The sequence below is a fragment of the Salvelinus fontinalis genome, chromosome 22 (genome assembly GCF_029448725.1).
Source record: "Salvelinus fontinalis isolate EN_2023a chromosome 22, ASM2944872v1, whole genome shotgun sequence".
Lineage (NCBI taxonomy): Eukaryota > Metazoa > Chordata > Actinopteri > Salmoniformes > Salmonidae > Salvelinus > Salvelinus fontinalis.
In genome coordinates, this window is record NC_074686.1 from 19,937,620 (window position 1) to 19,961,932 (window position 24,313).

General features: G+C 45.7%; 1 protein-coding gene across 3 annotated transcripts in view; it reads right to left on the reverse strand.

Annotated features, from left to right (window-relative positions):
- Positions 1–24,313, reverse strand: part of LOC129820000 (RNA polymerase II subunit A C-terminal domain phosphatase-like) — a 131,695-nt gene that overhangs the window by 58,559 nt on the left and 48,823 nt on the right. For all 3 annotated transcript variants that reach the window (XM_055876782.1, XM_055876781.1, XM_055876780.1), the window contains one exon: positions 5,924–6,177. In XM_055876782.1, the coding sequence (XP_055732757.1) occupies positions 5,924–6,177 (254 nt within the window). The remainder of the gene's footprint in view (positions 1–5,923; positions 6,178–24,313) is intronic.

Genomic DNA, 24,313 nt, shown 5'->3' on the forward strand with positions numbered 1-24,313 from the left:
GATGGCGGTTCTATGGCGTCTAGTTCTACTGTAGCTTAGCAACAGCTTCCTGTCAGTTTGGAGGATAAAATGGAAAAGTGGTGAAGATGAGGAATGTAGAGATGGAGAAGAGGGATGGAGGCTCACCTCTTAGTCCCAAATACAACCATCCGGTCATTCCGTAGATGGTAAAGTGGCCCAGAACTTTCATATTCACTTGACCTGACTCACTCTTCGTATTTATTTGACAGTACCACAACATTATTAGACCATCACTCTGGGATATTTCATGTTGTATGAATGTCTTACTGTATGTCTTACTCTATATACTCATATAGAAATGCAAGGCTTCTTCAAATACCCTTTAAGCTAATTGTTTCCCCAGAATGTTGTATTCAGAGGTATTGTATCCCGATGTTACCTTAAACGCCCTGGAAACAGACATCTTCACACATGACATCGGTAGAGGAGAGAGAGGGAGAGGGATGGGTGGATGGATGGATGGGGAGAGAGAGAACGCTAGCGGTAACGAGGCAAGCTGCTTTTTATCCCTGGATCAGCGTTCTGAGGAGACGCTGGTAGAGAACTAGTGCAGCATGGTCTGCCAGACGAGGCACTGGTAGAACGCTCATTCATGAAAACAGCTAATGTTCATGTCAGATATGTAGAACAACAAACCTCCATAACACAATGTTGTGCCTTGCTGAACACGGCCCAGGTCCACAACAGACCAGCGCCCCATCTACCCATGAGGAACAAATCAAACAGGCAGTGTTCAGGCAGACATGGGGAGAAAAGACCTAGCTCATGAGAGCTGGAACCAGGCAGCTGACCCATAGACTGAACGCCAAGCAGAATTTTGTTCTGTTCCACTTCATGCATTTCAGGCTAGCTAACTGGGGTTCTCCACCACCAGCTCATTCTCCCCATGTTTGAAAGGTGTTAAAACCTTTCAAACTCCTGTAGTTGAGTCAGCTCAACAAACAGTACATGTGTTGTGGAGATTTGGCATGAGATGAAAAGAGACGGGCACAGAAACAGGCAGAAGGAGAAAACAGAGGGGCTACAGCACCATTATCTGACTGCCTGCCTGTTTGTAAGTACACAGAACCAGCAACACAAGGAAAGCCTCTCTTATGTAACTTTGCCAATCAGCGCTGCCAGATTGGACCCAGAGACAGAAGCAGGATGAGGAGACTGATGGCCAGACAAATAAAAGGACTGGAGATGGACCATTAGGGCTGCTGTCATAAGATCTGCTGCTCCTTGTTAGAGCTTTGACGTCAGACACACAGAGAAAACTAACTGCCGATAGGTACTTAGCACAGTAGGAGGCTGTTCCTTTTCTTGCTCGAACAAACGGAGTGTCTCATCATTGCAAAAGATTGGCTAAGCAGGAGGCAAACAGGCAGTCAACATAGTAGTGTTATTTTTTCAGGAACTCCGGCTAGTGGCTACGATATGGCAGCAACTATAAAGATTAGACTACATCATCACACAAAACGCTGATTGTGCGGTAGAACGTGATCTGGATCCTTAGCTTTGAGAAAATAGTTTCCAGAGGGGCGGGGGGTGAAAACGTCGTATTTCGCAGCCACCGCCTAGAACAAAAGACACCACCCGCTGGGTAGCGACCTGGTACTGTCGAAGCAGCCATTTCTACACGTAAAATCGGCCTGCCAGTCATGGCCCGACCACTTTACTTTGAGTTAATCAGAGAGCACGGACCTCCGTGAGAGGGTGGTCGGAAAGAGTGACAAGAAAAAGAGAGAGAACTTTTCCCTTTTCATCAGAGTTGCTCTAACAATAAAGCTGCATACGTAGTACATTTCTTTTCCTCTTAACGTTAGCTTGCTAACAGAGCCAGGCAGTCACACACACTAACCCTAACCCACACTAACTGATTACCCATATCAGAAATACAAGTGTTTTTATAAACTTACGTTTGTAACCTGAGCACTGCTGCACGAGGGAGAGAGGCTGGCACACTATTGCTGCAGCAGTGGCGTGATTGATGGTTGCGAGCGAGCAGACTGAGGGAGAGAGACGCAGTATTCACTAGACAAGGCAACTGGGCTACAGCCAATATTAGCTAGCTTGTAGCAGCCACAATGTTATCACCTCCTATATAACAGTGCCCGTCTTGACTGGAGTAGCTGAGAGAAGCTAGCTATAGTTAGCTAGGCTAACTGAGGCAACATGCTGTGTTTTCTCCCCAACCCCATTCACATAAAACAGCAGCCTTTTGGTTGCTCGTTGTAGCCTACGCTCTCCTTTTGCTAACTTTTAATTCCGTAATTGTATTCCTTCCCGCATTGTATTAGTTCCCTCTGACTCCTCTTGCTACACATTGAGCTAATTTAGAAAAAGCCTTTTCAGTGTTAACATAGGCCTATAATTGTATTTTCGCTAAAATGAATACTCACACAAGTATTCGAATACTAACCTCCGTTTGGATATGATAAAATCGTGCACATCCCTAGGCAGGACACCATATAACGGAGGACCAGGGAGCTTTCCTGTCCGACCTGGCCTTCCTGTGGTGGAGGACACAGACGGAGGTCTTCACACCCTGTGTCCAGGTTCTAAACTAGGCAACGTCAGAGCAAGGCAGGACAAGCATCTGAGAGGCACATTTCTGGAAGTCTAGACTCGCTACCCTGTCCCACAGCAGTAGGAGACTGTAACCCTCACCATCTGGCTACCCTGTCCCACAGCAGTAGGAGACTGTAACCCTCACCATCTGGCTACCCTGTCCCACAGCAGTAGGAGACTGTAACCCTCACCATCTGGCTACCCTGTCCCACAGCAGTAGGAGACTGTAACCCTCACCATCTGGCTACCCTGTCCCACAGCAGTAGGATACTGTAACCCTCACCATCTGGCTACCCTGTCCCACAGCAGTAGGAGACTGTAACCCTCACCATCTGGCTACCCTGTCCCACAGCAGTAGGAGACTGTAACCCTCACCATCTGGCTACCCTGTCCCACAGCAGTAGGATACTGTAACCCTCACCATCTGGCTACCCTGTCCCACAGCAGTAGGAGACTGTAACCCTTACCATCTGGCTACCCTGTCCCACAGCAGTAGGAGAATGTAACCCTAACCATCTGGCTACCCTGTCCCACAGCAGTAGGAGACTGTAACCCTCACCATCTGGCTACCCTGTCCCACAGCAGTAGGAGACTGTAACCCTCACCATCTGGCTACCCTGTCCCACAGCAGTAGGAGAATGTAACCCTCGCCATCTGGCTACCCTGTCCCACAGCAGAAGGAGACTGTAACCCTCACCATCTGGCTACCCTGTCCCACAGCAGTAGGAGAATGTAACCCTCACCATCTGGCTACCCTGTCCCACAGCAGTAGGAGACTATAACCCTCACCATCTGGCTACCCTGTCCCACAGCAGTAGGAGACTGTAACCCTCACCATCTGGCTACCCTGTAACCCTCACCATCTGGCTACCCTGTCCCACAGCAGTAGGATACTGTAACCCTCACCATCTGGCTACCCTGTCCCACAGCAGTAGGAGACTGTAACCCTCACCATCTGGCTACCCTGTCCCACAGCAGTAGGATAATGTAACCCTCACCATCTGGCTACCCTGTCCCACAGCAGTAGGAGACTGTAACCCTCACCATCTGGCTACCCTGTCCCACAGCAGTAGGAGAATGTAACCCTAACCATCTGGCTACCCTGTAACCCTCACCATCTGGCTACCCTGTCCCACAGCAGTAGGAGAATGTAACCCTAACCATCTGGCTACCCTGTCCCACAGCAGTAGGAGACTGTAACCCTCACCATCTGGCTACCCTGTCCCACAGCAGTAGGAGACTGTAACCCTCACCATCTGGCTACCCTGTCCCACAGCAGTAGGAGAATGTAACCCTCACCATCTGGCTACCCTGTCCCACAGCAGAAGGAGACTGTAACCCTCACCATCTGGCGACCCTGTCCCACAGCAGTAGGAGAATGTAACCCTCACCATCTGGCTACCCTGTCCCACAGCAGTAGGAGACTATAACCCTCACCATCTGGCTACCCTGTCCCACAGCAGTAGGAGACTGTAACCCTCACCATCTGGCTACCCTGTAACCCTCACCATCTGGCTACCCTGTCCCACAGCAGTAGGATAATGTAACCCTCACCATCTGGCTACCCTGTCCCACAGCAGTAGGAGACTGTAACCCTCACCATCTGGCTACCCTGTCCCACAGCAGTAGGAGAATGTAACCCTAACCATCTGGCTACCCTGTAACCCTCACCATCTGGCTACCCTGTCCCACAGCAGTAGGAGAATGTAACCCTAACCATCTGGCTACCCTGTCCCACAGCAGTAGGAGACTGTAACCCTCACCATCTGGCTACCCTGTCCCACAGCAGCAGGAGACTGTAACCCTCACCATCTGGCTACCCTGTCCCACAGCAGTAGGAGAATGTAACCCTAACCATCTGGCTACCCTGTCCCACAGCAGTAGGAGACTGTAACCCTCACCATCTGGCTACCCTGTCCCACAGCAGTAGGAGACTGTAACCCTCACCATCTGGCTACCCTGTCCCACAGCAGTAGGAGACTGTAACCCTCACCATCTGGCTACCCTGTCCCACAGCAGTAGGATACTGTTACCCTAACCATCTGGCTACCCTGTCCCACAGCAGTAGGATACTGTAACCCTCACCATCTGGCTACCCTGTCCCACAGCAGTAGGAGACTGTAACCCTTACCATCTGGCTACCCTGTCCCACAGCAGTAGGAGACTGTAACCCTAACCATCTGGCTACCCTGTCCCACAGCAGAAGGAGAATGTAACCCTAACCATCTGGCTACCCTGTCCCACAGCAGTAGGAGACTGTAACCCTCACCATCTGGCTACCCTGTCCCACAGCAGTAGGAGACTGTAACCCTAACCATCTGGCTACCCTGTCCCACAGCAGTAGGAGAATGTAACCCTCACCATCTGGCTACCCTGTCCCACAGTAGTAGGAGACTGTAACCCTCACCATCTGGCTACCCTGTCCCACAGCAGTAGGACACTGTAACCCTAACCATCTGGCTACCCTGTCCCACAGCAGTAGGAGACTGTAACCCTCACCATCTGGCTACCCGGTCCCACAGCAGTAGGAGACTGTAACCCTCACCATCTGGCTACCCTGTCCCACAGCAGTAGGAAACTGTAACCCTCACCATCTGGCTACCCTGTCCCACAGCAGTAGGAGACTGTAACCCTCACCATCTGGATGGTCTGTTCCCAGCTTGGAAACATCACCTAGGTATTACCACCACTACACTGAGTCAAACGTGCGACTGTGAATATGACCGCATCACTTCAGTCCTTACCTTTAGCTACAGACGTCTTCAAGCTCTCATCATAAGGCTGGTTGATGAAACACTTCTACTCATCCATTAGAAAACTGCTAATCTGCGCAGCGGTCTAAGGCACTGCCTCGCAGTGCTTGAGGCGTCACTACAGACCTGGGTTCGATCACAGGCTGTGTCATAACCGGGAGTCCCATAGGGCGACGCACAACTGGCCCAGCGTCGCTCAGGTTAGGGGAGGGTTTGGATGGGTGGGCTTAACTTGGCTCAACGCACTCTAGCGACTCCTTGTGGTGGGCCGGGCGCCTGCAGGCTGACTTTGGCTGCCAGTTGAATGGTGTTTCCTCCGACACATTGGTGCGGCTGGCTTCCGGGTTAAGCGGGCAGGTGTTAAGAAGCGCGGTTAGGCGGGTCATGTTGTTTCAGAGGACACATTTCCTGAGCCCGTTGGAGTTACAGCGATGAGACAAGATCGTAATTGGATCGCAATTAGATGTCACGAAATGGGGGATTGAATGCGGGTAAAATACAATAAATAAAAAAAAATTCATGAAAAAGTCTAATCGGGTAATGGATTACATAACACTGCCCTGCCTGGTTTAAAGATGGTGCGCTGGTGGCCTTACCTTGACACGCTGCCCGTCGTCATACCGCCCTGGTCACTAGGTGGCATCTGTGCCTTCTCCGTCTCCTCTACAACGGTGGCCAGACCCTGTTGGTGGTGGTGGTGTTGCTTCTCTCCCTCAGTGCTCTGTCCACTACCCTGGGGCTGCTGCTCCTCTGCTTCCTCCTCCATCTCCTCTTCCTCCTCCATCTCCCTTGTCTTCTTCCCCCGGCCATCTCCCTCCTCATCGCTCTCCTCATCTAGCATGTCGTCCACCTGTCAACAGAAAGGTGGTTGGGTGATGCTTGGCTCCCCCAGGGTAGGGTGGTTTATACAGTACAGCAGGCCTCTCAGTGTCTACCAGAGCGCTATATACAGTAGACAACACCTCAACCCTTCACCTAGAACCCATCAGATCATTACAGTACACAATGAACCAACCCCTTAGTAGAACCATTTACTTTCAGTTTGTTCTCTGCACATCAAATCAAATTTACAGCAGTTAACATGGCATGCTACCTCTTCACCTATGGCTTCTAGAAATGTACTTTCTATTCTCCAGGGAATAGCCCAATCAGATGCCTCTCTGCCTGCAGGGAACACCAATCACTTGCTGTTTGGACCTGCATTATTTAGAGAGGAAAACGAACCTGTGGAAAGTCTACGGCAAAGAGGGGTGTCAAAGTCTTTCCATGGAGTGTCGGAAGGTTATTTTTCCTTTCAATTAGGACCTAGACAACCAGCTGAGGGGATTGCTTTACTAAATAGTGATCTTAATCAATCAAGTACTAGGATGGAGCGAGAATCCACAGACACTCGGCCCTCTGTGGAATGAGTTTGACACATGGTCTACAGGAATGTAGGCTATCCAAGCTGAGAATAATGCACATCAGGCAAAGGCTTTATATTCCTGAACAAAAATGGCTGAGTAAAAGTTATTTTTCAGTTTAATCGGATACATTATTATCTAAATGAGATAAATGTTATATTAAAATAACAATGTTCACAGAGATTATTATAAAGAAGCAGTTTAAACCTTACAGGGGTACAGAGGAGAACTCCCATAGTGCACTACATCATTTAATTATGCACATTTGATTCTATCAGAAACATTTGCATACGGTATTTGATTTGATTTTTTTTTTTAAATGGTTAAAAGAAGATATAGCCTACACCTTGGAGATTAACTGTTGCCACGACGATCACCAGAGTTAAATCCTTGGAGAATCGTATGAATACATTGACACAGCACAATATGTATTAGGAGGAACACTATCAATCAGTACTTTACAGTGAAAGGCTTCTTCCTTATAGCCATCTGTGGATGTCATGAAGGACGTTTCTCCTAACCTGGACGCAGATAGATTAAGGTTAATTACCCGATGGTACCCTATTCCCTATATAGTACACTACATTTGACCAGGATGACATTTGGGATGACTCAGCCTAAGAGAGTACACAACTCAACGAGAAGCCAGCATTTAGGCTACAAACTGAAACCCAGGCCTTGGACACAGGAGTGACCTACACAAATTAGAAAAGGACAATCCAACGAGTCATTTCCAGATGCTGCCCCCACCCCCTCAACCCTAGTGCCCTCGTATTACAGCAGTCCTCTAGTCTTCATTATCCCGAGGGCCATTTGGGACAATTAAAATAGGGTGAGACCCCTCCCTCATTAACCTGAGGTAAAACTAAATCCATGTGGAAACGGACGGAGAGATTTCTCCTTCTAATGGGAGAGAAGCCGAGGTGAGCACGTAGACTTCCATCATTTAACACACAAGCATAGTGCTACACTGTCAGAGCACGGGAGATCTCGGATCACGGCAAAGGAAAAACCACAGAGCTGAGCTCATTTTGGAGGCCAGGTTCATTAAGGTACCCACTCATGTTGTTGACATCAATTTAGACGGCCAAATACAACAAATTCAGTATAGCATGGTGTTGACCTGGAATCAGCCAGAAACAATCCAAGCATTGTACTTTTACTGACCTGCTGTTAGGTATTTTCACCTAATACAATTAGCTCAAGCCCCTAAGGCACCTGCGAATCAGGAATTGGGAATGTCGATGAAATTGCTGTTGGTAGAAGGGGTTTGTGTTTGTTTCTCATTGACACAAAGTTTCCTAACACCAAGGGTAAGCCTATGGATTCCTGTTGCAGAACAACCATGTGTTTCCCAAACAAATCAAATCTTATTTGTCACATGCACCGAATAGAACAGGCCTTAGAGTGAAATGCTTACTTACAAGCCCTTAACCAACAACGCAGTTAAGAATATACCCCAAAAACAGTAAGAGAAAAGAATAAGAAATAATGAAAGAGCAGCAGTAAATAACAACAGCGCGGCTATATACAGGGGGTACCGGTACAGAGTCAATGTGGAGGCTATATACAGGGGGTACCGGTACAGAGTCAATGTGGAGGCTATATACAGGGGGTACCGGTACAGAGTCAATGTGGAGGCTATATACAGGGGGTACCGGTACAGAGTCAATGTGGAGGCTATATACAGGGGGTACCGGTACAGAGTCAATGTGGAGGCTATATACAGGGGGTACCGGTACAGAGTCAATGTGGAGGCTATATACAGGGGGTACCGGTACAGAGTCAATGTGGAGGCTATATACAGGGGGTACCGGTACAGAGTCAATGTGGAGGCTATATACAGGGGGTACCGGTACAGAGTCAATGTGGAGGCTATATACAGGGGGTACCGGTACAGAGTCAATGTGGAGGCTATATACAGGGGGTACCGGTACAGAGTCAATGTGGAGGCTATATACAGGGGGTACCGGTACAGAGTCAATGTGGAGGCTATATACAGGGGGTACCGGTACAGAGTCAATGTGGAGGCTATATACAGGGGGTACCGGTACAGAGTCAATGTGGAGGCTATATACAGGGGGTACCGGTACAGAGTCAATGTGGAGGCTATATACAGGGGGTACCGGTACAGAGTCAATGTGGAGGCTATATACAGGGGGTACCGGTACAGAGTCAATGTGGAGGCTATATACAGGGGGTACCGGTACAGAGTCAATGTGGAGGCTATATACAGGGGGTACCGGTACAGAGTCAATGTGTGGGGGCAACGGTGTTCGAGGTAATTATGTACATGTGGGTAGACTTATTAAAGTGACTATGCATAGATAATAACAGAGAGTAGCAGCAGTGTAGGAGGGGTAAGGGGAGGGAGGGGCAATGCAAATAGTCTGGGTAGCCATTTGATTAGCTGTGACCTACACACACTAGCCTGCCTGTTTCTGTCTTTGAAGAAGTTTGCGTTTCAGTGGCACTTTACAGAATACCGCATGAGTCTCTTGACGGACAGTATTTCTCCCTTTTTCCACATGATCGATAACGGTGTGAATTTAGTGGGGCTGTGGCAGGTCCTGATGCATTTCAAAGAGGCAGGGACCATCTTTCTGTCAGAAATGATGTTAACGTACTGTATATATCACAGAGCGGTACTTTAAACTAGTGTAGCTGATATAATCACAACGCACCAGTAGTCAGATAGGAGAGCTCTGCATCACATAATGGCAGCAGGGTATTGGCGTTTCAGCTGACTTGTTTCCAGGCAGTTTAATAATCCATCAATACGAGAGACAGTGAGATGTATTTATGCAAAATAAATAGTACTTACCTTATCCATGCACTCTTCCGATAAAATTAATACTGACAGTGAAATGCAGTCTATTACTACAGATACTCAATATCAAACCAAGCATAAACTACCATCAACACTAGTCTTTCATTGACTCCCTGAAGCATATTTCAGCGACGAATATTCGTGACAACTTAAAATCAATGTAAGCCCTCACATCACAGAATCGTCTTCACACACTCCACTGAGTCAATCAGAACCCTGCAGAACAGTCATCCCCTCTGGCTGGGTTTGGTCCCTCGGAGGCGCGACTACCAATAAGACAAATAAACACCCAAAATCCCCCAGGAGGGTCATACTGAGATCATCAGGGATTACAGAGACTGATAAAACAAATACAATGGTCTCTGGCTTCTCTTAAAATAGCTCCTAAACACAATCACTGTAATCCTTAGACAGTCAGACAACCAAACTTGCTCCCCTTTCATCCACCACCACCTGTTGTTTGCTAAAGCATAGGCCTAACTTGAATATGTTCAGCTGAACCCTTCTCTGAACGTGCAGTGGGCAGTGTGGCCGTGCCCCCGAGGCCTGCCGTGTGATAGGCTCAAATCACTACCCTGCCGGAATGCAGCTCAGAAGGTCAGAGTGGTTCATATGTCTCCTGCAGAGCGGCAGGCATTTAACAATCCCCAGAACCAGCATGGGGGTCCGAAATGCCATCCTATTCCCTACATAGTGCACTACTTTAGAGCCGACCATATGGGCCCTGGTCAAAACCAGTGCACTACAAAAGGAAATAGGGTATGATTCTTCTCCACAGAGGCATTTCACTTCACACAATGTAATGTTCCTGTCGGTAATAAGAGCCCAAGCAGAGAGGAACATGCAGCAGCAGCAGCCCAGCTTCTCAGAACCCCACATGGAGGCTGCAGGGAGCCAGAGTGTTCCGGAGGGCTCGCCATTATAAGGAGCACTGTCGTCAGAATATAAAAGGCAATTCAGAAATGTTTATTGCGTGCTAAATGCAGCGGCCTCTATACCCCTAACTGAGTGAAGAGGACCAGTGAGGAGAGAAGTGGTAGTGCCTTCAGAAAACACGATGACTAGGGTTTGGACTGTCATTTCCGCTGTAATTTGCCATGCTCATTCATCTGTACACATCAGTGGCCCAAAAGCTTTTGTAAGAATCTGGAAAAACCAGAGGCTGGTGAGATTAGGGCACCCTACAGGTACACCAGGGTTAACAGAGCTAGAAAACCTTCTGAAGGTTTACTTAGGTGGATTGGATTGGAGTTTAGATCCACTTGGTGGACTGCATCTCAGACTCTATTCAGTCAGGCTGCCTTTAGTCCCCTGTATTGATATGACCATGAGCCAGGCACACACACACTTAAAGCTAAAACTGTTCCTTCATAAGTTACCTTGGTTACTGGCCACTTTAAACGGAACGATTCAGACAGAGACAGTCATGATAATTGACAGCAGGACTTTAGAATTATCGGACACCCACACAGACAAAGAGATGTCACAGCTCTTCCCGTCTGTCATTCTCCCTCTGTCTGCTTGAGTTCTAATGAAAGGACGTGGATGGAAAACCAGTGGATGGATGTGTATTGATGAAACACAAGCAGAACGGATCAGTTGGATCTGTCGATGTCCACAAGAAGAAAACTACATCAGCTGAACATGTTCGAGACAACACTGCATCGCTTTGATTCATCCCTTAGGACACTAGCTGTGTCTGAAATGGCTTTTGACCGGGACCCACCTAGTGAATAGGGTGCCATTTCGCACCCACCCACGGTCTCCTCCTGCGTTTTGATTGGGCTAAAAAGATGGCAAGGCTCATAGCCAAACCTGTAATGGGGGGGAGACAGTGACACAGCTATTGGTCCGAGGACATGTTAAATCAGAGTGATTGACAGACAGGCAGACGAGAGCCAGCTTAGACACACTTGGCTGTCAGAAGCAAAGATCCAGAACTGAGAGGAAAAGTAGTTTACTCCTAGACATGAGCTGTAAATATGCTTGAGAGTCAAATTAGGAGGTAGAAATTGACATTTTCACCCAAGGCAAAATCCTGATATGAAATTCAATGCATGTTAACTCATAGGAAACGCCATGCAGATCTTGAGTTTGTGACCTAAGCTGTCTAAACAGCTACACAACCTTGGGGTTGGAAACAGCATGTCTTTACAAAGAGTTATGAGACCTGTCACCTCTGGTTTGACCTCATTAACCATAATGCAGCTTTTTTATTCATATCTGGACATCACAAATGAATTGCATTACCAGTACAGTGAATCAGCTTAAGAAGAATGAAGGCTTATAAGAAGGCCTTAAAGGGCTTATAAAGCTGATATGAAAGCTTATAATTGGACGGCTTTAAACAATATGCTGCTATAGGCAGAAGTGAATGTGATATGATGGGTCATGATGCTCAACAGGGACACAGGTGGATCCCAGGGAGCTGCAGGGAACACCCGGTTCAGTGTTATCACTGTGATGAATGCCTTTAGCTGGGGAGGTGTCACCAGTAGTGCCGTAAGAGAACAGAACTGGTGAGGTGTCACCATGAAATGTGTTTGATAGTAATCTGAGAACAGGAACCGAAAACATTCCTCCTAATTATTCACTGTCTTGAACCAGACAGGACGGAGCAGCTATTGTACTGTACCGCGTGTCTCAGAGTCCCATATGGTCGGTCTCTAAGGGAGAAGCCCTGGCTTAGTTTTTGTCTTGGCAGACTTTTGAAAAGCATAAGTGAATGAATTAGCATTATATTTAAGTTATAAATATGGATAACTGTTGAGATGAACTTCAGGATGGAAGAGTGTGAAGACTTTTAAAGTTTGAAGTCTAACTTTGACTCCTGAAGGGGTGAGGGGTTGAGTGAGCAGCACTGTGTGCTGAAGGGAAGAAACCACAGTTCTACAGAACCACAGAGAGGAGACGACACATTGTTAATCCAAGTCAAATCATTATCCATTCACCAGCTCAGTGGTGGGGAGATTCCTTCACAATGGGCCTCAAATCAATAGCAAAACTAGCTTTAAAAACTCTGTCCTTGGAGTTGAAAAGAAACCGTTTCAGGTGGAGGGAAACTTTTTCAATGTCTTCAGAACGTCATCTGAAGTACTGTGGAGTCTGGCTGAGAAAGAAAATAACATTTATATTTGTTAAGAGACTGGACTGGCTAAGCTATTTACACACAGACTGGATAATACCGCTGCTAGAGGCAGAGGTGAAGTCAACATGAGGCGAACTGACAGAGACAGGTAGAGACTTAGAGGTAGATTGACTCACACTGCCCAGGTTCAGGAGTTCAGATGGTCAATCAACCAGTGCTCATCTTTCTGAACCACTGCTGTTAGCTCTAGGTTATTGGAGAGAGAAATTCAGCCCTGAGCAGACATACTTCATTGAAGGGATTATACAACTTTTACTGGCCCTCCAGACGATTGGCTGCTTGGTTTGAGCAGGGGAAGTGCCCAAATGTAGTGATTGAGAAGATTATTGATCGAAAAGAAAACACTAAATACTGGGAGTAAATAAGAAAAGTTCAGTATCTTTTTTTTTAATGTCCATGAATTTAAAAACAATTACATTTGGCAAGTCGCCAGCTTAGACGTTTATTGTAGATAATCAAACTCTTTCATGCTATGTAAACTCATTAAAACAACCTCCCACAGTCTCTCTGTTTAGCTCCTATAGTTCACTCCCCAAATGACACACAGAGAAGTGCTTCTCCTAGCAGGGGTATCACACTTTACACTACCAGGTCGCTTATTGGATTTCACTGCAAATCCACGTCTCCAGACTCAGGAAAGTGTTTTATCAATACCCACATGTCAGTCACACAAACACTAAAATACAAGAATGACAAGTACATACTGGGGAAAGTAAGAGAAGAAGAAAATGTTCCTGAGGTATGAGTGAGACTAGTAAAGTGACAGACACCCACACTACAACTGAGCCTGTGAGAGACCTCCACTGCCACTTCTCTCTCCATCAATTATCTCACTGTGCTCCTCGGGGGCCAGGGCCAGATCGAAGACCATATGCTTCCTCTGTAACACAGCCAAGAGCAGCCGGGAGCCAGTCCCATTCTGATAGGCGCAATTATCACAGAAGGAAGTTAAATCTTCAAAGCAGCCCTGTCTTGTCTTTTCTATCTGCTCTTAGCTACCAGTCCAACCTCGGGCTGGGTGATATGGCCCAAAAAATTCTATCTCAGTACTTAAATGTTTCTGATGGTATGTTTTTGAATAATATATATTTTTTAATCGCTTTGAGTATTGTGTAACCCTTGGGTGGCAACACATACATTCCAAGTGATTTCAATGGGTCTTTCTCCATTCTGATTATATTATACTGTTCAATTCAACCCTCCCAAAAATACAGCATTATCATACATTTCCTGCACTAATTTGAGATCCTTTCCCCACTGCCACGTAGGGCTGCACGATATGGGAAAACAATCTTGACTTGCGATTTAGAGCAAAACACTTGGGTGTTGGAATCATGGAAATAGAACAATTATTATAATTCTACAGTTAGGGTAGGGTTAGGGTTAGAACTTTGAATACAGTGTTGTGTGAAGTGACAACGAATGAAAATGCCAGGGAGGAGTTATTGTGACAGGGTAGGAACCAAAGTGTTGATAAGTGTTTTCTAGGGGACCCTATAATCTTACTCCATGTAGCTAACATCTTCATGCTTCGCGTATTCCTCTTTGATTTAGAAGACACTGTTGCACAAACAACAAGCTGATTTAGGTCTACACCATCACTGGTATTATTAGGCTGTATAGTTAGTTACGTTTGTTCTGACAGTACATTTATTAGCTAGCCAGTGATTAGCATTAGCGGCTTACACGATTTAGGCCCAACTGGCTAAGAAAAGACAAACGAGCCGTTTGCAGACGTAAGAAACACAAACTAAATGTAATTATAGAAAACAGCATCGTTGTCATCAACATTGTTGCATGTGCTTCATTGACCATGCAGACTGAACGCAAGTGTCTCGTGGTCGAGGAACAACAAACCAAACATTCCAATACCGTTACACAAGGTAAAGTAAAAACCCAAACCGGTCCGTGAATCAATACCAGTATATTGTAAAATAAGGTATACCGTCCAACCCTCATGAAACACTCTGCTCTCAGCTACAGAGACAAAAAAATATCTAAAATCATAGGGCATGCGACTCTGTCCCCCTGTCTGATGGGATTTTGTTAAGAGGCATATATGAACAGCAAAGGACAGGACTACCTTTTTTTCTCCATCTTTTGCAGAGAAATAGGAATGCAACTGCAGGTTAACAAAAATACTGTATTTAGGCATAAAAAAAGTTGTAGGAAATCAAAAGAAAATAAGTAACCGACAAAGATTAAATCACTTGACATCTAACACCTACTAAAAACACACAGAAATATTCACCTTGAAGTATAAAAAGGGGACATCTTTCCATAGCAGACGTAAGAAACACACCTCTCCCTCCTAACAAGAAAACAGAACAGAGAGGTTCAGCTCCAAAACAGTCCCCCCCCTTCTGATAGGTTTTCCAGACTGATAGTGATGCTGTCAGGTTGCCAAGCAGGTTGTCAAGGACTGTGTAAATGAGGGAACTGATCAGAGGGAATATTCAGGGTTCCAGGTTTTGGGAGAGATGATGGCGTTGCACACCTGGTGATGGAGTGGTCTGGCATGGGCCAGGGACAGTTGTAATTCACTGATCACTGACAGCAACTCACCCTACAGTACAGACCTCACATAACTCAGACTGCTGTGGGGAAAGTAGTCTGTGAGAGGACAGCTAACCCTGTGTGGCCTGTTTCAGCACCTTGGACAGCAATATCAAGCAGTCAGAGAGAAATATTTATACTCTCTGTAGCGGAAATAATAATAGTGGAGAAGAAAGGAATGAAGAACTTGTAGAGGTTTCACTTCCAGTGAGTTTAACAAGTCTTGAACACACGTCAGTCAGCCATCTGATTTCTGACCTGGACCGAGAAGAAAAGGTCAACAGACTGAGCTAGGGACAAAGCAAGCAATGAAGTCAGCGGTGCAGCAACGACCATCACCTGAATCTGATCAGACAAAGGATTACGGGGTGAGATGCAGAACTGTGTCTGTAGGCGGTCTGTGACCGTTGCCCCTGGTGTACCCTGGGAGAGGAAAGGGTGACGTCCTGCAGCGGTGTGGCATTTTAGCACTGGCTCTGCTCTAATCCAGTGTGATGTCTGTCTGCTTGATGTTAAGAGTCAACATGAGACTCTCACGGCTGCGTTTTTCCTTTTAGAGATTGGAAACTGATTGGAAACTGATTGATGACAGGATGTAATAAGACGGTGGTTGGTGTTTTGTAAAATCAGTAAACTTTATCTATAGCCTATTTATTTGCTAGTTATGAACTCAACAGTGAGGACGAAGCTCTCGAAATGGAGAAAAACCGTCACCCACTGCTTGCTCTTAAGCTGCATGGCAATCCACTCCACATCACTGCATTGCCAACCATAGGACTGTTCATGCTGCCAATAGCCACAACTCCATGTTAAAAGACACCCATTGATTATAGAGCTTTTGGAATCACACATCAAATAGCAGCCTCTCTTATCTGGCCCTGGCACCTTGGTCAGCCCCGAGGGAGGCTTTAGACTAGCAGCTAATAAACATAACAGCCTGTATGCATGCAGGCAAATAAACCAAATAAATAACCTCATCGTCATCATTTGTCATCATCACAGGCAGGTGACTAGTCTCTGGACCATCTGCCATTTTGGTGAATGTGGGGGAGACGGGAAACTCTTCTGCTTTGCTGTGATTCACCACCCACAACCTGGGACCTGTTTCAGTCAGACGCCCCAGGCAGTGGCACCCAGAGTGATCAAGGTTCTCCCACTCCCTATCTGGCAGGTTGGTTGGCTGGCATAGGCTGGTCTGGTCTGTTCACCTATGGCTGGCTGATTGGCATATCCTGGCCTGTACCCCAGGCCAGAACTCAGAACACAGCCCAATCCTGGAACAATCAAAGAACAATCCTCAGCTAAACACTTTGTCCAGCTGGGACAAAGCCAACCAGGCTGGGGAAGGAGAGCCACTCACAGGCATGTCTGATCACAGAGAACTCAGAAAGCTAGAAACAACACATTTTCACAGACACAAAAAGCTTGCCAGACACTTTTTTCTTCCCATTGTAGAAACATGGAAATCTTGGATGATCCATTCTGTTGCTAAATCATTTTTATCCCCCAACTGGCTCGTTATAAATTATATAGTGATGTCTTCTTCAGGCAGCCTCCTTCCCGTTCAGTTGGAGAGGAGGGGGGAGGTGAGAAGAGAGGAAGCAGGGGGCTCAGTTCTTGTAATCTGCAGAAGACACAGCAGCCCAATCTTCAAAAATTCTGTCTCCATCCTCTATCTGTGAAGGCAGAGACACACAATGGCCATCTCATTACAACCCACTCCGGGGGAGAGATACCTTGACTGCCCCGGTTCCCTTCTGTTCCATACTGAGAGAAGATACAATATCAAAGATAAAGGCTTCTCATTCGCTTGGAGCCAGATGATGCGTCTCAACGTTTTTCAGGGACAGCATTCTGAGTGCTGTTCATGTTTTTCATTTGTTTTTCAGAAGGCTCTTCTCTTAGTCATGCTAGGCTTTTGTGTCGGTTAGAAGAGGCGAGAGCTGAAAAGAGGAAATGGCCGTCCATTGAAACAAGGACAAACTAAAGAATTATTATCACTTCTGGTTGTGTAATCACCCCAAACATCCGACAGATTCACACTGACAAAATGAGTTCTCTGAAAAACGTACACACACTTTCAGTGTGTGGGTAGAGCATTAGTTTCTCTGAAAGCTGTCGCAGAGAGCAGAGAGCAGGGATTAGCTGGCATTTCTACTGCGAAAGACGTTAGAAGAGGATAGCATACAGACAAAAAAAAGGGAGAAAGGACTTATCTAGAAAGTGTGATTTTCTAGGAGACTTCTAAAACACACGGAGGAATAGAGACCGCAGCAGTTCTCTGTCCAATTTCAATCATAATGGGATTCTACCAAGGAAGGTAAAGAGCTGTGTCCAGTCCATTCCCTCACGTAGCACTGCAGCCATGCAAAAACATCTCCATTTAAACCTCTTTTTGTTCATACTAGCTTTCAACAGGTTATTTCTGATTGCGAGGCAGCGACAGTATTCTTTCTCTTCCAGGTCAGACAACTGTCCACTAGGGTCGGACCCCACTGATGGATATGATACATGTGATCAATAGCCTGGAGCATTGAGAGAACATTGGGTGAGCATGAATCCCCATGGTGGCAGTTCTACTAGATGTTGATCTGCTACTAGGTCTCACAGGAGTCCCTTTGCATCATCACTGGCCTTATACTACTTCAAGACAGTATTTTAAAAAGGGACACTTCTGGATTTTTTTCTCAGAGACAGATGAACTCGTGGACACCATTTTGTGCCTTGTCGTGCTGTTTGGAGGAAGTTGCTAACTAGCGTTAGCGCAATAACTGGAAGTCTATGGTAACAACTAGTATGCTAGCTGTTACCATAGATTCATTACGCTAACACTAGTTAGTATTGGCTCGCGAAACTATCCCTAACTTCCTTCATAGTAGACGCAGTATGAATTCCAAAGTATCTCTAATGGTCACCATGTCATTATGTTTTTCAATTACTGTAATGGTAGTGAAAGTAATTTACATAGTGTATTTGGAAAATAGTCAGACCCCTTTTTCCACATTGTTACATTACAGCCTTATTCTACAATGGATGAAATAATTTCCCCCCCCCAACAATCTACACACAATACGCCATAATGACAAAGCAAAAACAGGTATATACTGTGCCAGTCAAGTTTGGACACACCTACTAATTCAAGGGTTTAAATGTATTTTTACTATTTTCTACATTGTAGAATAATAGTGAAGACAACAACTATGAAATAACACATGGAGTCATGTAGTAACCAAAAAAAGTTTAATAAACCTAAATATATTTTAGATTCTTCAAAGTAGCCACCCTTTGCCTTGATGACAGCTTTGCACACTCTTGGCATTCTATCAACCATGAGGTTGAGGAACTCTTGTTAAAAGTTCATTTGTGAAATTTCTATCCTTCTTAATGCATTTGAGCCAATCAGTTGTGTTGTGACAAGGTAGGGGGGTATACGGAAGATAGCCCTATTTGGTAAAATACCAAGTCCATATTATGGCAAGAACAGCTCAAATAAGCAAAAAGAAACGACAGTCCGTCATTACTTTAAGACAAGAAGGTCACTCAATAGGAAAATGTCAAGCACTTTTAAAGTTTCTTCAAGTCTAGTCACAAAACCATCACGCGCTATGATGAAACTGGCTCTCATGACCACCACAGGAAAGGAAGAGTTAACTCTGCTGCAGAGCATAAGTTCAATTAGAGTTACCAGCCTCAGCAATTGCAGCCCAAATAAATGCTTCAGAGTTCAAGTATCAGACATCTCAACATCAACTGTTCAGAGGAGACTTCATGAAATCAGGCCTTCATGGTCAAATTGCTGCAAATAAACCACTACTAAAGGACACCAATAAGAAGAGACTTGCTTGGGCCAAGATACAAGAGCAATGGACATTAGACTTGTGGAAATCTGTCCTTTGGTCTGATGAGTTCAAATTTGAGATTTTCGGTTCCAACCGCAATGTCTTTGTGAGACGCAGAGTAGGTGAACGGATGATATCCACATGTGTGGTTCCCACCGTGAAGCATGGAGGAGGTGGTGTGATGGTGTGGGGGTGCTTTGCTGGTGACACGGATTGATTTAGAATTCAAGGCACACTTAACCAGCATGGCTACCAAAGCATTCTGCAGCAATACGCTATCCCATCTGGATGGCGCTTAATTGGGACTATCATTTGTTTTTCAACAGGACAATGACCCACCACACCTCCAGGCTGTGTAATGGCTATTTGACCAAGAAGGGGAGTGATGGAGTGCTGCATCAGATGACCTGGCCTCCACAACCCCCCCAACCTCAACCAAATTGAGATGGTTTGGGATGAGTTGGGACCGCAGAGTGAAGGAAAAGCAGCCAACAAGTGCAAAGCATATGTGGGAACTCCTTTAAGACTATTGGAAAAGCATTCCAGGTGAAGCTGGTTGAGAAAATGCCAAGAGTGTACTTTGAATTGTCTAACACATTTTGGTTACTACATAATTCCATATGTGTGTTTTCATAGTTTTGATGTCTTCACTATTATTCTTCACTATTATTCTACAATGTAGAAAATAGTCAAAATAAAGAAACTCTTGAGTAGGTGTCAAAACTTGTGTATGTATAAATGATTGCACTTTTTAAAAATATTTTTACTTTAACCCCTTATTCTCCCCAATTTCATGATATCCAAATTGGTAGTTACTGTCTTGTCCCGTCACTGCAACTCCCCTATGGACTCGGGAGAGGTGAAGGTTGAGAGCCATGCGTCCTCCGAAACACGATCCTGCCAAGCCGCACTGCTTCTTGACACTGCTCGCTTAACCCGGAAGCCAGCCACACCAATGTGTCGAAGGAAACACCGTCCAGCTGGCGACCGAAGTCAGTTTGCAGGCGCCCGGCATGCCACAAGGAGTATCTAGAGCGTGATGTGACAAGGAAATCCCGGCCGGCCAAACCCTCCCCTAACCCGGACAACGCTGGCCCAATTGTGCACCACCTCACGAGTCTCCCGGTCACGGCCGGCTGTAACACAGCCTGGAATCGAACCCAGGTCTGTAGTGACGGCTTAGACCGCTGCGCCACTCGGGAGGCCCGCAAAAACTGTATTGAAATTTTAGGAAATGTATTAAAAATCAAAAAACAAATAGTATTCAGACCCTGCGCTATACGACTCGAAATTTCGCTCAGGAGCATTCGGTTTCCATTGGTCATCCTTGAGATGTTTCTACAACTTGGAGTCCACCTGTGGTAAACTAAGTTGATTGTACAGGATTTGTAAAGGCACACACCTATCTATTTAAAAAGGTCCCACAGTTGACAGTTGACAGTGCATGTCAGAGAAAAAAAACAGGCCAGGAGGTCAAAGGAATTGTCCATAGAGCTCCGAGACAGGATTGTGTCAAGACACAAAACATTCTGCGGCATTGAAGGTCCCCAAGAACACAGTGGCCTCCATCATTCTCATATGGAAGAAGTTTGGAACCACCAAGACTCTTCCTAGCGCTGGCCGCCCGGCCAAACTGAGCAATCGGGGGAGAAGGGCCCTGGTCAGGGAGGTGACCAAGAACCCGATGGTCACTGACAGAGCTCTAGAGCTCCTCTGTATTGATGGGAGATCATTCAAAAAAAGAAAACCATCTTTGCAGCACTCCAGCAATCAGGCCTTTATGGTAGAGTGGCCAGACGGAAGCCACTCCTCAATAAAAGCCACTCCTCAATAAAAGACACATGACAGCCCGCTTGGAGTTTGCCAAAGGGCACCTAAAGACTCTCAGACCATGAGAAACAAGATTCTCCGGTCTGATGAAACCAAGATTGAATTCTTTGGCCTGAATGCCAAGCGTCACGTCTGGAGGAAACCTGACACCCTCCCTATGGTGAAGCATGGTGGTGGCAGCATCATGCTGTGGGGATGTTTTTCAGTGGCAGGGACTGGGAGACTAGTCAGGATCGAGGCAAAGATGAACGGAGCAAAGTACAGAGAGATCCTGGATGAAGTCCTGTGCGCTCTGGATCAGGTTCTCAGACTTTTTTTTTTTTTTTTTTTATAAATGCAAAGAATTGCAACAGTGTTCCACAGGGTATAGTGAGAACCCAGTGATCTGTGTGTGAAAGGAGCCCCCAACCTCTATAAGAAACCATTATAATAACTGCACTAATCTTATGTCTGTAAGGTAGCTAGTAGCTACTGCACATCCACAACATTAGTGGGCATCCAGCTGTCATGATTCTGCATATCTAAGCATTGTAAGTTCAAGATAAATAAAAAATATATAGCCCTCCCTATGCTAAGAACACCTTCAAAAACTGCCATATACACCTTAAAGGAGTAGGTCACTATTTTACAACTTGATGTTAGGTTCTTCACCCTGAAAGTAGGCTATGGGCCATGATAAAATTGTAATCTATAGTTCGGTTCTTTGAAAAGACAACAATCTTCAGCTAACTTTAGCCACCTCTAAATAAAAATCATTGGAAGTGATGGGGGCATGTGATTACTTGCCAAAAATCACCTGAAATCAACTCCATTTGGTTCGATGTTAAAGGTTATTTGGCCATAAAAATAAACATGTTCACATGCCCCTATCATTACCATAGATTTTTAGCTAGCAGTGGCTATAGTTCTCAATGGCTGTTTAATGAAAACCGAACCACAGATTACAATTTCTCCTGACCTATAGACTACTTTCAGAGTGAGGAACCATCTAACATCATATTGTAAAATAGTGAAATACTCCCTAAATAGGTTTTAGCCTTTTGTGTCCACATGGCTAGATGGAGGGGGTTGAATAACCTCAACATTCTGATTGTTGGGAGTGGAGCAGATTTACACCCTTCGGCTCTCTGGCTCTCCCTTTCATGATTTATTCAAGACTGTCGAAAATACTTTTGTTGTGTGAAGAAGATGGAAGGGGAGGGGTACAAAAGGCATAAATGAGGGGGAAAGTGGCTTGTGGCTTGATTTTCCCTACCCTCCAGATCAGAGGTAGTGTGCTATACAGTGGTGGTCCTTACCAGGAGGGTGGTCCGTGTTTCTACCATGAGGGCGAGGCTGTGTGTCTGATGTTTATCATGGGAAGGCGGGTCGTGTCCGTCTAACTCGTGCTGAGGTGTGAAAGGCGAGAGACAGACGGGGACCTGGAACAGAGCTGATAAGGGAGGAGACACTCAAACTAAAACACTCGTTTCCACACAGCCGTGCAGGAGTGCTTTTTTACCATCCATCTACACAGGGATCAGACTAATGAGCAGCTTGACTAGGTTTGTCTCACCGTTGGGTAACTGATGTGATTCCGGTGCAACCTTACGGGAACACCAGTAACAGTAAAGGAGAACATAGGATATACTGCCACTCATTCCAGAACCGTTCTAATTGGTCAGAGGAAGAAGACCTGGGTTCAGATAGTATTTGAAATCTTGCTGATGTGGACAGTAAAATCGGATTAGAACTCAGCCCAGGAGTTCTGATCTGCACTGGTGAGATGTTTACAGTTCAGCAGAATACTTCCTGATCCAATAACAGACAGTACTGGGGGATGAATCCCATCTGTCCTCTGCTTTTACTGAAACATAAAACAATGCCTGCTCAGTCACAACTACATGCCAGATAACACCCTATCAGATCGAACAGATAGCACAGGGGTTAGGATGACTGCAGTCACTGTAGGATTGAACAGGGGCACAATGCCAACCGGGTAATAATAGTTTTAATGGCCAGGAGGTGCAAGCAGTGTCCTATGGTGTAATGCTACTGCAAGGAGCCTTGCACGAGCCTTGGAGCAGAAGCCGATCTCCTGTTGCTGTAGCGTGAGGCAGCTTGATGTACAAATTACAACCCTGGACAGGACTCTGGTTTATCAGAGGGCCTTACCCCCAATCTATATCCTTACTGCAGAGTGCCAAGGAGACACCGGGTCTCATTTTTAGTCTTCGGTATGATTCAGCCGGGGATCCAACTCCCAACCAGCCAATCTCAGGGCGGACCCAAACCACAAGGCCAATGAAATGGTGGCGTAAAGCTAAAGGCTGCGTAACTACACCGCTAAAAAGCTAACAAGGTTGAATGGCCAAAGAATATAAATGTCACCTAAACCAGATATGCTAAAGCAGATGTTAGCATAACTGCTTGCAGTGGTTTATGGCAGAAGGCTAAAGGCTCGGTAATAACAGCGCTAACAAGACTGAATGGGTTATAAAGTAAAAGGTCACCCAGTTGGCATACACCGCTACGACACGTCACCAGGCAACCGTACACATTTAGCTACTCTTTGTAAACTGACACATCCAGGGATGGAACCAGCCCTGACATTTAAATGTGAGCTAGCATCAAGCCTACCTGACTGAGATAGGACTCAGAGTTCGTCCCAAATGGCACCCCATTCCCTGTATATAGTGGACTACTTTTGGCCAGAACACTATGGGCTAAGGTCTAAAGTAGTGCACTATATAGGGAAGAGGGTGCCATTTGTGACGCAAAGCCAGCACCACCAAATGTTTCTCTTCCTCCAAAGTTTTCATACGTTTAAAAATGTCATGAGCAGGCCTTTTTGAAAAGGCAGGGAAAGGAAAATGAGGAGAGAGAGAGAAGTGGGAAGAGTGAAGAGGATGACATTTAAAACATTATTACAGGGGACCCCAGTGGTTGGTTTTTAACTCAACCGGCTTTGCTACTGCTCTTTCGGAAGCATTAAAAGGGTACAGTCTAGATTCACATCGTGGCAGTTGCAAAGTAGGCACACTTTTAACCCCCTGTTGGGTTACAACTTGTACATAATGCACCAATTAAAGTGGCCAGATGAATTGATATGCAGCATGTTCTAGATGCTCCTGTACTGCATAACAGAGAACTAATCCACTCTACTAAACCATCATCACATCGTCATAAAGACCACGGAACAATAATACAGCTGAAATCGAGTAAAAAAATATTGCTAAAAAAGGAAATAAGAGTACCACTGAACCATGAAAGATACATTCTACACAGAGTTCCTCTTAAGGGACTCCAATACAGAGCAGAACAAATACATCGTTAAAACACAGGGTACAGAATAAGCATCGGACTGAGAGGCGAGGGGACTCTGAAGAGATTATTATTTA